This window comes from Mustela lutreola, chromosome 3 (assembly GCF_030435805.1).
Source record: "Mustela lutreola isolate mMusLut2 chromosome 3, mMusLut2.pri, whole genome shotgun sequence".
NCBI lineage: Eukaryota > Metazoa > Chordata > Mammalia > Carnivora > Mustelidae > Mustela > Mustela lutreola.
In genome coordinates, this window is record NC_081292.1 from 203,083,284 (window position 1) to 203,097,134 (window position 13,851).

At 44.2% G+C, this 13,851-nt stretch overlaps 1 protein-coding gene across 1 annotated transcript in view; it reads left to right on the top strand.

The window, feature by feature from the left end:
* The first annotated feature begins 9,956 nt into the window (after nucleotides 1–9,956).
* DNAH7 (dynein axonemal heavy chain 7) overlaps nucleotides 9,957–13,851 on the top strand; it is a 263,533-nt gene continuing 259,638 nt past the window's right edge. The window contains exon 1 of the mRNA XM_059168545.1: nucleotides 9,957–10,169. Coding sequence (XP_059024528.1) covers nucleotides 10,155–10,169 — 15 coding nt within the window. The 5' untranslated portion in view covers nucleotides 9,957–10,154. The remainder of the gene's footprint in view (nucleotides 10,170–13,851) is intronic.

Genomic DNA, 13,851 nt, shown 5'->3' on the forward strand with positions numbered 1-13,851 from the left:
CTTTCCAGTGAGTTCCTTCTGGTGGCTCCTTCCCCTTCTGTTTATCCTCCAATATCAGTAGGAGTGTTCCCACTCTGTTTTACTTTTCCACTGGCATCTTCTGCCCCCGTAGAGATCCAGAACTGGATAATCCTACATTTTGGGCTGGTTTCATGGGTGTTCAGAGCGTTCTGGTGGATATTTAGATCACATCAGGGACCAGTTGAAGCAGGGTCCTTAGTTCTCTGCCATCTTGCTCCTTCTCCTGGGCAAAAGCTTGTTGATGGGGTGCTTTGACTTGGGTTGGGATAGAGTTAGGTAATGAATGATACAGAGGAAAAGTAGACTCAATCAAAATGTGGAGGATCACAACCTGAGTAGAGGTTCGGTGTTGCACAATATAGAGTCTCTGAATAGGGAAGATGGTTGTGGAAGGAGGTAAGGAAGAGGGAATTGATGGATAGTCTTTTGAAAGAGTGTTTGATGATATGAGACCAAGAAGGAATCCTTTTGGATTAATTTAGTGTTTTTTGCCTCCAGGTGTGCATATTGGACAGACTGAGAACCAAACAAACAATAATTAAAAGACCCACACAGTTACTTAGGTGTTCAGAGCCTGGAGTCTAAAAGTAGTAGTAGAGCTAGAGGGACGAGATGATCGTAAGACATTTCTACAAAAAAATAACAGCAACAGATGACTAACCTGGACTTGGCGAACAAGGAGAAAACCAAGATGGACTCAAGATAGTGATTTTGGAAGATTGGTAAGGCTTCAGGTAAAGCTGAAAAGTTTGGAAGAGAAGACCAGTTTTGGATCTGTGGTTTCAGACTGTAATGTAGTTAAAGGGAAAAGTCATATAGATAATTGAGCACAAGTGAGTGAGAACATAGAGCAGAGACTCCAGAACCATAAGCATCACGGTGTTGTATGAAGCTTTAAAAGTTGATGAGCCACTGGCATGAAGACAGGGGAGAGAGCACAAGCAGAGATTTAAGGATTATCTGCAAAGAAATGGGCAGAGAAGTAAGAAGAGCCGGAAAAACATGACGGAACTAGAAGAACAGGGCTACACTGTCATGCAAGACCAGGAAGAAGGTAATTTTAAGAAGTATGTAACTGCGACATCAAATTCTGAATAGTAGTTAAGAAAACCAAGAAGTGGTCAAGGTTGTTTGCAATATTAAGGCTATTTTAATGGACTGTGGAAATAGAAGCCCGAATATAGAAGATTTTCAAAGAGATCAGGTGGCAAGGAAATAGAAAATGGTGTATGATAAGAAGAAGAAAAGGTGTAGAGTTTAGAAAAAAATGTCAATTAAACATGTAATTTAGCAGCTAAGATTTTGGTGAATGAATAAAAGCAGGAAAGAAGGAGTCTGCTGCCATGCTTTTTTCTGCATGTACTTTTGAAAGACTGTACCCATTCCTTGAATATTTTTTAAAAAATACATTGTCACTCAATTCTTTCAAAAATAATATTGCTTCAATTATTAATATTTGAAAGTACATTCCTGTAGCGTCTACTCTCAAACATGTGATCTTCCCTAGGTGTTCCTTAGAGGCTGGGAGGGGCCGCCCTGCTGCAGAGTCCTGCTGCATGTGGGACACAGCACAGAGCTGCTCCACAGGCCAGATTTAGGATTAGGACTTTTCTGTTATGGTTTGACACTTGGGGAACAGGTGCTGCATTTCCTTTGTGATTCTTTAACCCTCATGACCTTGAAGAGCGCTCTCATTTCAGCTTTAGCAACACTTTAGTGCAGTTTGAATAATATATAGTGATAAAACTTCATCATGGTTCTACCTCCATATATGCAAACACGGAGTCATGTGTGGCAGTCTCAAGAGTTTTACCAGGGCCAAATTGTCATGTGTCGTATGACCAAGAGCAACATTTGACTCTGGGGCTTAAGAGGAAAAAAGTCAGTTGCCGGTGATGAAAACATTTATCGTACATGTTATATCTGTGAACGATGGCCATGACATCGTGGTAACTAATCTGAGAGTAGATACTTAGTGAAAATCATGGCATGGGTACCAAAATAAAGAGCATAAAGGTACACGGAATATGTTATACTTTCTGGTTTTCTTCTTTTTAAGAATCTGTAGTTTAAAGAGATAATTTTCAGATGCTGTCAGCAGAATGATTTAAACCATACCTATACACTTACCCTGGATGAGTTCTATTGTCAAGATGCGTGTGTCAAGTAAGTTGAAGGAAAACAGACATGGAAATCCATCTGACTATGGAGTGATGTCTGCTTCCAGAAGAGGACCGTGGAATGTGCTCTAGTGAACCGGGGAGAAACAGGATATAGTAGCAACCACGCCTCCGAAGAACCTGCCGGGTTGGTGAGACACCTGTGGATGAAGGGCAAGTAGGAATGCAAGGCAAGAATTGCCAGGCGACTGTCTTTGGTAAATACGAGTGGTGTCTGGAGGGATGCGTTCATTGAGGCTGCGAAGATCTGTTGGAGAAAGGATGTGAATAGGACCTTTATGGGGGTGGGACGGAAATTTACATTTGTGGGGGGAAAGGGGAAGTCATTCCCTCCAGGGGTAATAGTGCGCACCAGACTTTGAGAGCCTCCTGTCCTGTGTCTTTGCTCACAAGCCCATAATTAGGAGTGATCCCAGTGATCCTCTGTCTGACCTCGTCAGGCAGAGAACAGGGCACACAGCTCTGACCACACATGAACACTTCCAAGATTGCCTTGCAAACGTGGCCTGGGGGTCACCTTCTGTACATACGACCAGCACTTGACAAATACTTCAGAGCACATAATCTAGGAACATATGAATTACAGGGTCAATTTAAAAAGCCCTTCACATGGAAGGAAGGGGGGGCCCGGGAAACTTGGAATGTCTGCTTTTCACCCAGAGCTAAGGAAGATGCTTTTTGTCCATCGTCTGAATCAGCCCCCACAACAATTCTAAAAGGTTGTAATTCCAAGTTAGAGAAATGAAAATGACAGTTCAGAGATAAAAATAATTTGTTTATATTCACCAGCAGAGAGAGTCAGGAATTTTTTTTTAAATATCACTGACTTATAAATTGTGTTCATTTCAATTGTAAAATATAATTACTTGATATTAATATCAAATAATATATATGTTATATATTATACATATAATATAATCACAAAATGTATATGTTGTGAGATGATTGCCACGATAAGTTTAGCTAACATCTGTCCAAAGTCAGGATTCATACCAGCTCTGATTCCAGAAAATCTTCTTTTTCCTTTACTATCCTTCTTCCCTAGAGACAGAAAACACATTTCCCTCCTTTAATTAACAGGAGCATTTCAGTGTTGATGCTAACAACAAAAGAAGAGGACTTGTAAATTAGTTACAAGGTCAAATAAAGCATTTGGTAGGCTAGAGTAGCTGGGTAGGGTTCACATTCAACCTTTGATCAGGAAAAGAGGACGTTTACAGTGTGTTCTTTGGAAAGATTACCAAAGTAAATAAAGAGAAAGTTTTCTAGCTGCCCCAAGCAATCATGAAAACACTACATATCTATGCGATTACCTAGCAAAGCTGAAGAACATTTTTATAGGGCAAATAAAAAGTGCAGCATGAAGTCAGTGCCAGTGACCTTTAAGCCACCTAAAAGCCCTCGACGTGATGAAGTTCAGCACATTCCCGAAGTCCGCAGAGTCAAGGCCAAGAGTCAAAGCCTCGGACGCTTTGGCTTACAACGAATATATTACCAGAATTCCTAGGAAGGAAGAACTGATGTGCCTCCAAATAAAAATTAACTGATTTCTATCTTATTGCCCCACACTGTCCAAAAAAAAAGAAAAAGAACCAAGACATCAACTGACAATATACCATACCACAAGTATACACAACATAGCCTTTTAGTAAAACCTGACTTAGCAAAGAAATCGAGTTACTTTCTAAACATGTGTAATTTATTTAAGACTTATTTCTTGATGATTGCAACAATATCAAAGTTTAAAATAGTCTACAAGGGCGCCTGGGTGGCTCCGTTGGTTAAGCAACTGCCTTAGGCTCAGGTCATAATCCCAAGGTCCTGGGATCGAGCCACGTGTTGGGTTCCTTACTCAGCAGGAAGCCTGCTTCTCTCTCCCTCTGCCTGCCACTCCGCCTGCTTGAGCTCTCTCTCTCTGTCAAATAAATAAGTAAAATTTAAAATAGTTTATGGTTCTATGGCAGAGGAGTAATTCTACAGAAAAAATTCATTTTTCTCTCTGCTTTGCAGGTGAGTATATCTCCCTCTAGTGTTCAAAGCAATTGAATGCAACCATTTGTGTTGGTCCAGATCTGGTTGTGATTAGCTGAAGGTCAACGTGGGGTAATAAAACAGCATCATTATTTGTTTTTATGGGATTTGGTCCATATATAGCTCAGTATTTTCACAAACAAATACCACATGCATGAATTGTCAACCACAGTTTGTAGGGTTCCTTTTGTATCTGAGGTATCTGCTGTAACTCTAACTTTGTACTTGGATAACTCTTTGCTAAAGGGTTCACAAAATATGTAATTTTTAAACGGTGAATTTCCAGAAAGAGAAAACAAGAGTCTTGGGGCTTGATCTTTGGATCACCTTCCTTTTTGTTTCTATTTAAACTCTCTTGTTTGATGATTTCATCTGCTCTCATGGTCGATTATCATCTGTCTATGGATGAGCTTCTAATCTATCCCTGACCGGAGCTATCCCCAGAGTTGCACAGCTTCCTAGCTCCTCAACATCTTATTTGGACATTTAATGGACATCTCAAACTTGTTTGAGAACCAAGTTTTTAAAAATTTTCTTATACCTTCCATCTACCAAGTAGCTCAGACAACAAAAACCTAACAGTCATTTTACCTTATTCTCATTCCTTATATCAGTCCATCAGCAAGTCCTTTCAGGTTTCCCCCCAGATATTTCCCTGATGTGTTTCCTTCTCTCCACTTCCATCGCTTCTCCCAAGTTTAAGCCACTATCCTCCCTTCCCTGACCTACTTAATAGGCTCCTAATTGGCCTTCCTGCTACTACTCTTGCCCCATTTCAACTCATGGTTTCTTCACCTTATTAAAATAAGATCCTTCCTCGTGAGGTTCCCAGACTTCTTCAGGTTTTGAATTATGTCAGCTTTATTCTCACATTCAGGCCTGAGTCTCACCCGCTTCCCAGGTAAACTCATTCCTGACGTTTCTGAAGGGCTGGCTCCTTCTGTCTTTCAGATCTCAGCTCAGATATCTCTCTCCTAGGAGAGGCTTTTCTTTGACCTCAGTCTCTTTTCTTACCCTGTTTCATTTACTTCTTACATTTTTCATCATCTAAAATAAATAAACAAAATATTTATTTTTTTCTTACTCATTTTCTGTTCCTCTTTACTAGAATAGGAGATGGAATCTTGGCTGCCTCCACACTCTCCCGCACCTAGGACAATGCCTGGCCCAGAGCAGGTGTTCAAGGAATCGCTTGTCCACTGAGGAAGGTGAGGAAGATGGGGAGGAGGGCAGGCTCACACAGAGAGGAAGACCCGGGCAGAAAAGAGAATGCCAGATGCTGGATTCTGCTGTAGGTTGTACAGGCAATTTTCTCAACCTCATAACATGCCCCACCATAATAAAAAGCAGCCACACTTCTTCAAAGGAGCATGTATAACTTACATACTCTTTCGGTCTACAAAACCACAGTTTCAAAAGCAGGAGGTAAAACAAACAAACAAACAAACAAACATCAGTCGTAACAAATAACACAACAAGGCAAAACTCAGCAGCTTATACAGCATATTTTAAAGGAAAATAAATTTCTCATAAAAGATTCCCTTAGAATCAGCACAAATTTGAACATAAAATCCTTAAGCAAGCATTTGGTTCATGTGTAATAAAATCATTTTAGAAAAAAACCAAACACCTAAACCTTGAGAAAAAACACAAAATCATAAATGCAGCTGAACTTGACTCCAAGGGAACCAAAGTATCAACAAGTGAATTTCTGTTTTCCATTTTAGTCTTTTATGTTTAGTTAACTGAGGTAATCAGGTTCTGTTTCTAGATACCTCCTTCTAAAGTAGATGTCCATATTTGAAGGTTAATAAATCAAAAGCATAAAAATAGCTCTATCCGAATGAAACACTGAATGGATAAGGGACTCTTTCAAGGAAATAAGTAAGAGCAGTGATAAAGTGTCTTTCCATAATTTGAAGGATCCAGTGGTCCAACCCATCTAATCTAAAGTTCATTCCTAACAATTTTTGGAATGTTATTGATTCTTGTGAGGGTTTTGAGTTGACCTTAATCTGCATGGTGAAGCCAGGGATTACACCTCGGTCTCAGTCTGATTGGTAATATTTCTGATTACCGTGATAAGTAGTAGGGAAATTCAGTCCTGGAAGTCGTATTTCTCTTGCTTGACAGGAATCATAATAACTGACAACTACAAAAGAATTGTCTTTGTCAATTTTTATAAAATTGTTTTTCCTTCCATAATTCTGTCAGGGTGCCCCACAGAAGACAGGTCACCCTCAAGGACCTAGAAATGGAAGTCTCGTAGAGGTAAGATAGAAAGTCAGAACATCTGATATTTATTTCTACTGTGGCTTTTGAGGTTGGGGTGAATGGACAGGGAGACAGCAGAGGGCCCGAAAGGGACAACGTGCAGATGGGGAAAGTGTGGACAGTGAATGGCTGACCTATCCAGGCTCATGTCTTGCCGACGGGTGCTGTGAGCCCCTCGATCTCCTGCTAGCCTGCTTCTGTCGACCGGTACCCTCCAAAGAGCCATCCAGGTGACGCTGGCTTTCTATTAAGAATGCCAAAATCCTTTTAAATACCCGGAAACTGCTGGGGATTCTTCTATTGGCAGCACACGGGCAGCCACTAACCCAATCATACCTTCTCACCTCTTGGTTATTGCCTGTAGCGTAAGGCCTCAGGGTAATTTTTTAACTTCTCACACTCTAGCTTTCTGAGTGCTTTCTTGCTGCTTTTTGGCTGAAGAGTCAACCTTCGGGTATTTTCCTGGCGGTCAGAGCTTTTCACTGTGCCCTTGGGCTGGGGAAGCACTCTGTCTTCTGCCTGTTCTTGGAACCCTACCTCTACCTCCAGGTTTTTACTGCAGTGCGTCTCCTCAGAGGCTCTGTTTCTATATGGGATTTTCCATTCCTCCGCACTCCAGGTACAGGGGATAGGGTCTGCCCCATTCGTCAGCGGTTTTCCAGTTAAAAGTTCTTGCTGATTTTAGGCTATAACCTCTTCTCTCCTGTTTCATTCATGGGAGACTTTGAGTCACAGCTCTCCACTCCACTCCGCTATTTCAGTGTCCATGGGGACAGCCATAGCCTTAGCAACTCAGTTCCTTGATCGGCCATGACAAAAGTCCATGCTTCAGTCACCCACTTTCATGGCCATCTTGGGGACTTGTCAATACCTGGTGCTGCTCCACTTCGGAAATTGCGGAGTCCCTGCCAGCACTCCTGTTCTTTCTGCTGTGACAGTGTCTCCCACCACGTCTCCCTCACCGAGATGCCCACCCACCCTACTGGACAGCTTTCTCCCCATTTAATAGCCGTGTCTTCCTTTACTGATTTTGGGTTCTGAGAGTCTCTATTTTAACTTCACTCTTAGAGTCTCCATTCCCTTGGTCTGTTGCTGCCGAAGGAGGCCATCGAAGGGCCGTGACCACTGGTTGACCCGCGAGCGGGACCCAAGCATTTGGAAGCTCCTTCTCCGCCCCCCCCCCCCCTCGGAATGCACATTCTGCCCGCGCTGTTCTCCAGGACGCCACTCTTGCGAGAGCAATCTGCTGCTGAGCCCATCTGGACGTGGCTGAGCCCTGCTGGGGTCTCTACATAAACGGAAGATTCTGGCTGGTGGGCGTGGAAATCTGTTCGTCTTATGGCTGCAGAAACCAAGCCTTGCCGGCAAGTCCCTTTGCATATAGAACCTGCCGCCTGCTCATCTGGGGTGGCCTGTTTTCTCTCTCCAGTTTCTCTCTGCCTTCCCTGTGTGGGGGCCAGCTTGGGAGCCAACAGTTATCCTTCTGTCACCCTGGCCTGGGAAATGTGTTGTGTGTTGGTTTTCTTTGAACCGGAGCCTGAGTGTTGACGTCTCCGGAGTACAGGGTTTTGTCACTCCTAATTCAGAGACTTCAACTGGGTTGTTCCTGTCTGTCCTCGATCACTCCTATTCTCTCTCCTTTCCTGCCGAGTAGTTATTTCAAAACCTTTTCGTTCTGCTCCAAATTTTGACCAATACCTGCCTCTGATCTTCCTTCAATTTCTTTTTTGTTAATGGAAGTATGATTCCCTACGATGATGTGTTAGTTTCAGGTGTCCAACATTTCCCCGGCAGTTCCGTGCCTTACTCCGTGCTCACTGTGATCATCACAGTCCCCATCCCTAACCGTACAGCAGCATTACAATGTTATTGGCTATTTTCTCTAAGCTCCACTTTTCATCTCCATGATTTGTTTTACAACTGGTTATTTGTACCTATTAAATCCTTTATCTAGTTCACCCATCCCCTATCTCCCTTTCTTCTGGCAACTACCAGCTTGCTCTCTGTATTTAAAGAGTCTGCTTTTTGGTTTGTTTCTTCACTTGTTTTGTTTTTTAGATTCCACATAAAGTGAAATCCTATGGTGTTTGTCTTCCTCTATCTAATTTATTTTATTTACCATAATATCCTCTGGGTCCATCCATGCTGTCACAAAGGGCAAGAATGTATCTTTTTTCTTTTTTATGGCTGAGTAGTGTCCCAGTGTGTATAGATCCTACTTTTTTTTTTTTTTTTTTTTTGATCCATCCATTGATGGACACTTTGGCTGTTTCTATATTTTGGCTATTGTAAGTGATGCTGCTATAAACGTAAGGGTTGGTATATTAACAAAGGAGACAAGAATATACAGTAGGGGAAAAACTGCCTCTTTAATAAATGGGACTAGGACGAGTGGACCATGGACAAAAATAAACTGAAAATGGATTAAAGACCTCAATATGAGATCTGAAACCATAAAACTTTTAGAAGAAAACATAGACCATAATCTCTTTGTCATCAGCCATAGCAACATTTTTCTAGATAAATCTTGGGCAAGAGAGCTACAAACAAAAATCAACTCTTGGGACTACACCAAAATAAAGTTTATGCACGACGAAGGAAACCATCAAAATACCCCAAAAGGCAACCTACTGAATGGGAGAAGATACTTGCAAATGCTATATAGAGGTTAATATCCAAATATATAAGGAAATTATATTAGATACCAAAATTATTTTTTATTTAAGAAGTGTACCGAGGACCCGAACATGTTCTAGACGAGACCGACACAGATGGTCAAAAGACCCATGAAAAGGTGCTCAACACCCCTAACCATCAGGCACACGCGAATCAAAGCCATGATGAGATGCCCCGACCCCTGTCAGAGTGACCAGACGGAACGACCCGTCGGAACAGGTGTTGGCGCAGCTCTGGGGGAAAAGCGACCCTTCTGCGCTGTTGCTGGGAACACACCCTGCTGCAGCCTCTGCGGAAAACAGTATGGAGGCGCCTCAAAATATTAGAAATAGAAAAACCGTAAGATCCAGGAACGCCACTCTTTACCCAGGAAAACAAAAACACTAATTCGGAAAGATAGAGACACCCTTGGGTTTATTACAGCATCATTTACAGCAGCCAAGACTTGGACGCTCCCCTCGACTTAGCTCTAGCTGTTCCCAGAGGAATTTAGTTTCTAGAGAAAAGCGAATTCACTGGTTCCCTGAGATCTTTCAGGGCAGGAGGGTAAGTGAGGGGCTACGGCCGGGGCGCGCAGCACGCAGCTGCGAGAGTCCGCGAACCGCAGGTCGGTGCGGGAAAGGCATCCCTCCTCGGGGCAGAGGCGCCCTCGGCCTTCAGCAGTTCCACGAGCGCCCTGCGGGGGCGCCAGCGCGCCGGCCAGCGCCCGGGCCCGGCTCCCAGGCGCCCCCTGCAGGTCGGCGGCGCCCGTCGGCCGGGGGCCTTCCCAGGAGCCGTAGGTGACCGGAACTGGATCCGGCCCGGGCCTGTTGCTAAGCAACGAGGACGCTAGACTCCCCCCCCTCCCCTCCCCAGGGCGTTGTGGGCGCAGAGGCTGCGGGCGGGCTCTCCGGACGCCATTTCTCTTGTCTGAGGGGCGCCTCACAGGGGGATCAAGTCACCACCCGGTGACCCGAGAGCGTCCTGCCAGCCATGAGCGGCGAGCAGGTGAGAGGGTGGCCGGGCGGGCCCGCACCCAGCCTCCCTTCAGCCTCGAGGGATGCAAGCGCGGCCCTCCGGACTCCCCCGCTGGGGTCGTGTGTGTGTGGGGTGGGGGGGCGGTCCGCTTCCTTCGCTCCGGTGACGTCCGGGATACCGAGCGCTTTCCGCGAAAACTCGGTAAAAGTTTCCTTCCCGACGGTTCGTCCTCACGTTGTCACAACGACCGACCTCTTCGGCCGAGCGAGCGGCGCGCGGGCGGGGGGACGAGGCCGGGAGCGTCCCCGGGGCGCGGGGGGGGGGCTCGGCGGGGAGCTGCGGGGGGGTTGGGCTCCCTGGGGATGGTCCCCGCCCTCTCCTAGCGGGGGGACTGCGGGCAAATCACTCTACCTTTGCAAGCCTCCCCTCCCTGCCCCGCGAGGGGGGTGGGGTGGGGTGAGGGCGGGGTAGGGGTGGGGTAGGGGGGTCAGGGCACCTCCCCTGCGAGGTTCAAGCGCGGCTCCACACCGTGGGCGAAAGGGCCTGGGAAGCGGCCAGTGGAATTTCTTAAGAAAAGCCCCATGGCAGGTAATAAAAGATGCGTGTTGCTACACCCACTTTTCTGAGCTTTCTTCATGGAATTTAAGGGCAGTGGTCAACAAAGGGATGCAGAACGGGGGCCCAGCGTCTTGATGCCGGGCAGGCTGGGAAGGCGTGAAGCCTGGGCATGATTTTGGCGAGCGAGGACACCGGCCTGACTCCGCGGATGAGTATGGAAAAGGCCCCTTGAGCGTCGGGGTTCTCAGGGGAGGACAGTGGCTTTTAAGCCTGCACATGTTGCTTAGCTTCTTTGTTTTAACACCAAGCTAGAATTCTTTCCTTTTTGATACTTCATCTTTTTTTTTTTTTTTTTTTTTTGGTAGTTTATTGAGGAAAGGATGTTAAAAAGCAATTTATTCCCCTCTCCCTTGGGCTGTCAATCCTAATTCATGAATCACATAATGTCTAAATGATCAAGAAAACCTGGTTTTAACATCGTATTGAAATGTGTTATAAATTGAGAAGAAACGCAGATCCACTTATCATATTAATCAGTGGTAAAAGAAGAAATGGACAAACAACCAAAAAATAGGTAACCAAAACACTGAGCCGTTAGGAGACGGTCCGATGGATTGTTTTTTTTTAATGTGATAACTGTAGTCAAAACCCTTTTAAAAACATTTGTCACCATCACCATCACTATGCATTAAGCAACTTATTTGCTGATGCTCTTATCAGTCTTTGGCCTCATCTGAGCTGCAGCCTGTGTTGTAGAAATTTAAAACTCATGTTTACCTTACTTGTCATGGTATTTCTGAATTGGTATTATTTTCCAAAGCCCCCAGCTGACCCATTTACACCTAAAAAGTGTCCATTAGAAAAGCCTGTTGGCAGTTTTAAGTTTGCTTTACCTTAATAAAAATGCTGTTTGGAAATGACACTCCTCACCCTTTCCCAACTGTTCTCGAAAGAGACTTGCGATGTCCGAGGAATGCGGCAGGAGCCCATCTAGGATTGTTCCCACTGCTTTAAATGCTATTTTTAAACAGCAGAGGTCCCTCTCTCACTGCTTTGAACAGAAATTTTAAAACTCTTGGTACACTTATTTATGCTAATTTCAAGTGTAGTTTTCCTTTTGAAAGGATGAAAGCTTTTATATTTTAACCTAAAACAAATGGAATGGATTAAACTTTTGGAAATGCCATTCTTATGTGACATTTACTTATGTATTCACTTAGTTTGAAAAAGCGAGCAGGTGGTAAATCATATTTGCTGGAGGAGATTTTAACATATTCATCTCATTAGTGGAAGTTTGAGAGTGACATGGCATTTTTCAGGAATAGCAGTCTGAGTTCTTAAGTTAGGTATTTAAAACAAAGATAAATCTCTTGCAACTGCTCATTTTATTTTTAAGATTAAAACATAAAGTAAGGCATTTGAGCTTCATTGAAGAACTTCCAGTTTAAAGATTTAAAAAAAAAAAAAACAGGCAAAGACCATGAAGTGCCCCGCAAATCCACTATGTATTGTGGGCAGGTGAGGAGGAAAAGCTGGCAGCCCATCTCTACCCTAGTGCTTTTTCTGATTATTAAATCGACTGTGATTTTTTTTTTAAAGATTTTATTTATTTATTTGGCAGATCACAAGCAGGTAGGTGGGGGGGGGGCGGGCAGGTTCCCCGCTGAGCAGAGAGCCCCATGTGGGGCTCCGAACCAGGACCTCTCAGGACCCCGAGATCATGACCTGAGCCAAAAGCAGAGGCTTAACCCACTGAGCCACCCAGGCGCCCCTGGAGGAGGACTGTGATTTTGCATTTATATGCTCATTCAGTTTTCCTGAATATCTCCTCGATGCCCTTGTTTAAAAAGGTCAGGGTAAAAACCGTTCAACATGAAACCCATACCTCCTTGGTGAAAACTTCAACAACCATAATGCAAATATAGGACCACTATGTTAAATCAATGCTGTTAAATTTGGAAAGGTTATTGTTTTAAAGAGAGCACTTCATAAAATGGCGGATGGAACTAGACACATTCACAGATTCTGGTCCTATGAGCAGAATGGTTAAGCTTAGATTACTACCAGTTTTATGATATCCCTTTCAATAGACAAGTAGTTGAAAATGAGCAAAATAAAAACTAAATGCGAAGCCAGAATGCTTCAGGATTGATCTAGACTCTGTAGCAACTTTTATTTTAATAATCTAAAGTCGTATTCGTTAGGATCCCAACAGAATACAGCTGACATGCTCAAAGGGCTTTAACTGAAGAAAACTTAGAGACCATTTGCAGTGGTGAGGGTAAGGGAAAGAACCAGTGGGGATGAGGAGGCGCTTACGGACTGAGAGCAAAAGGAGGTCATTACTGACCTAGGAAAGAAGTTAGGGTTTGAAGCCGATGGCTAAGAAAGAATTCTCGAGAGTCTTTGGTGCAAAAAGCTGATTTCACTGAAGCACTGGGACAGGATCCTTTGGTAGAGAGAGCGGCACTGGGGTCATGAGGAGTGGCCCATTATATGCTTTTAAGTGGGGGGAGGGTTAGGGACAGTGTAGGCCTCCCACCTATTTTGGAAACACAGTTTGCAGGACCCTGAGTGGGCTAGCTATTGTTAGGAAAGGTCATTTATTACTGTTGAGTAAAAACTCAGGCATCAGACCCTTCAGATGGCTATTGGTGGGTCATACACTTGGGGAATGATTGTCAAGAGGTATCTTGGGGGGTAGAGATAAAGGAAGTTTCCAAAGGAGTTTTTATATGTTAAAGTAGACTTACAGGGTCCTGGGGTTGGGGCTAAGATTGCCTTTTGCCTTTGGCAAAGTATCCACAGCAAGGCAAGCCCTAGAGGAATGTCCCTCTGCCTGTTTCAAGGACTTGTCAATGGGCTGTAAAAATTTTTCTTCTGCCTTTGTTTTCCACATTAATGACCATTCCTGGACCTGACAGATCACACCATTTTCAAAGCCTGCTGAGAGGTGGGATGTTTGGAATATAGCATCCTCCCAGGAGCTGAGCTCTGAAAGAATTCAGCTGTTATCAGAATGGGAAATGGGGAGTCCTAGGAAAGCCCTACCCCAGACCCTCACTTCCTGCTCTCTAGTGTCCTACCAGTGCCTCTCACTGCTTACTCCCCACCAGAAGCCAGAAAGCTGGGAGCCCAGGTGATGCCCATATAT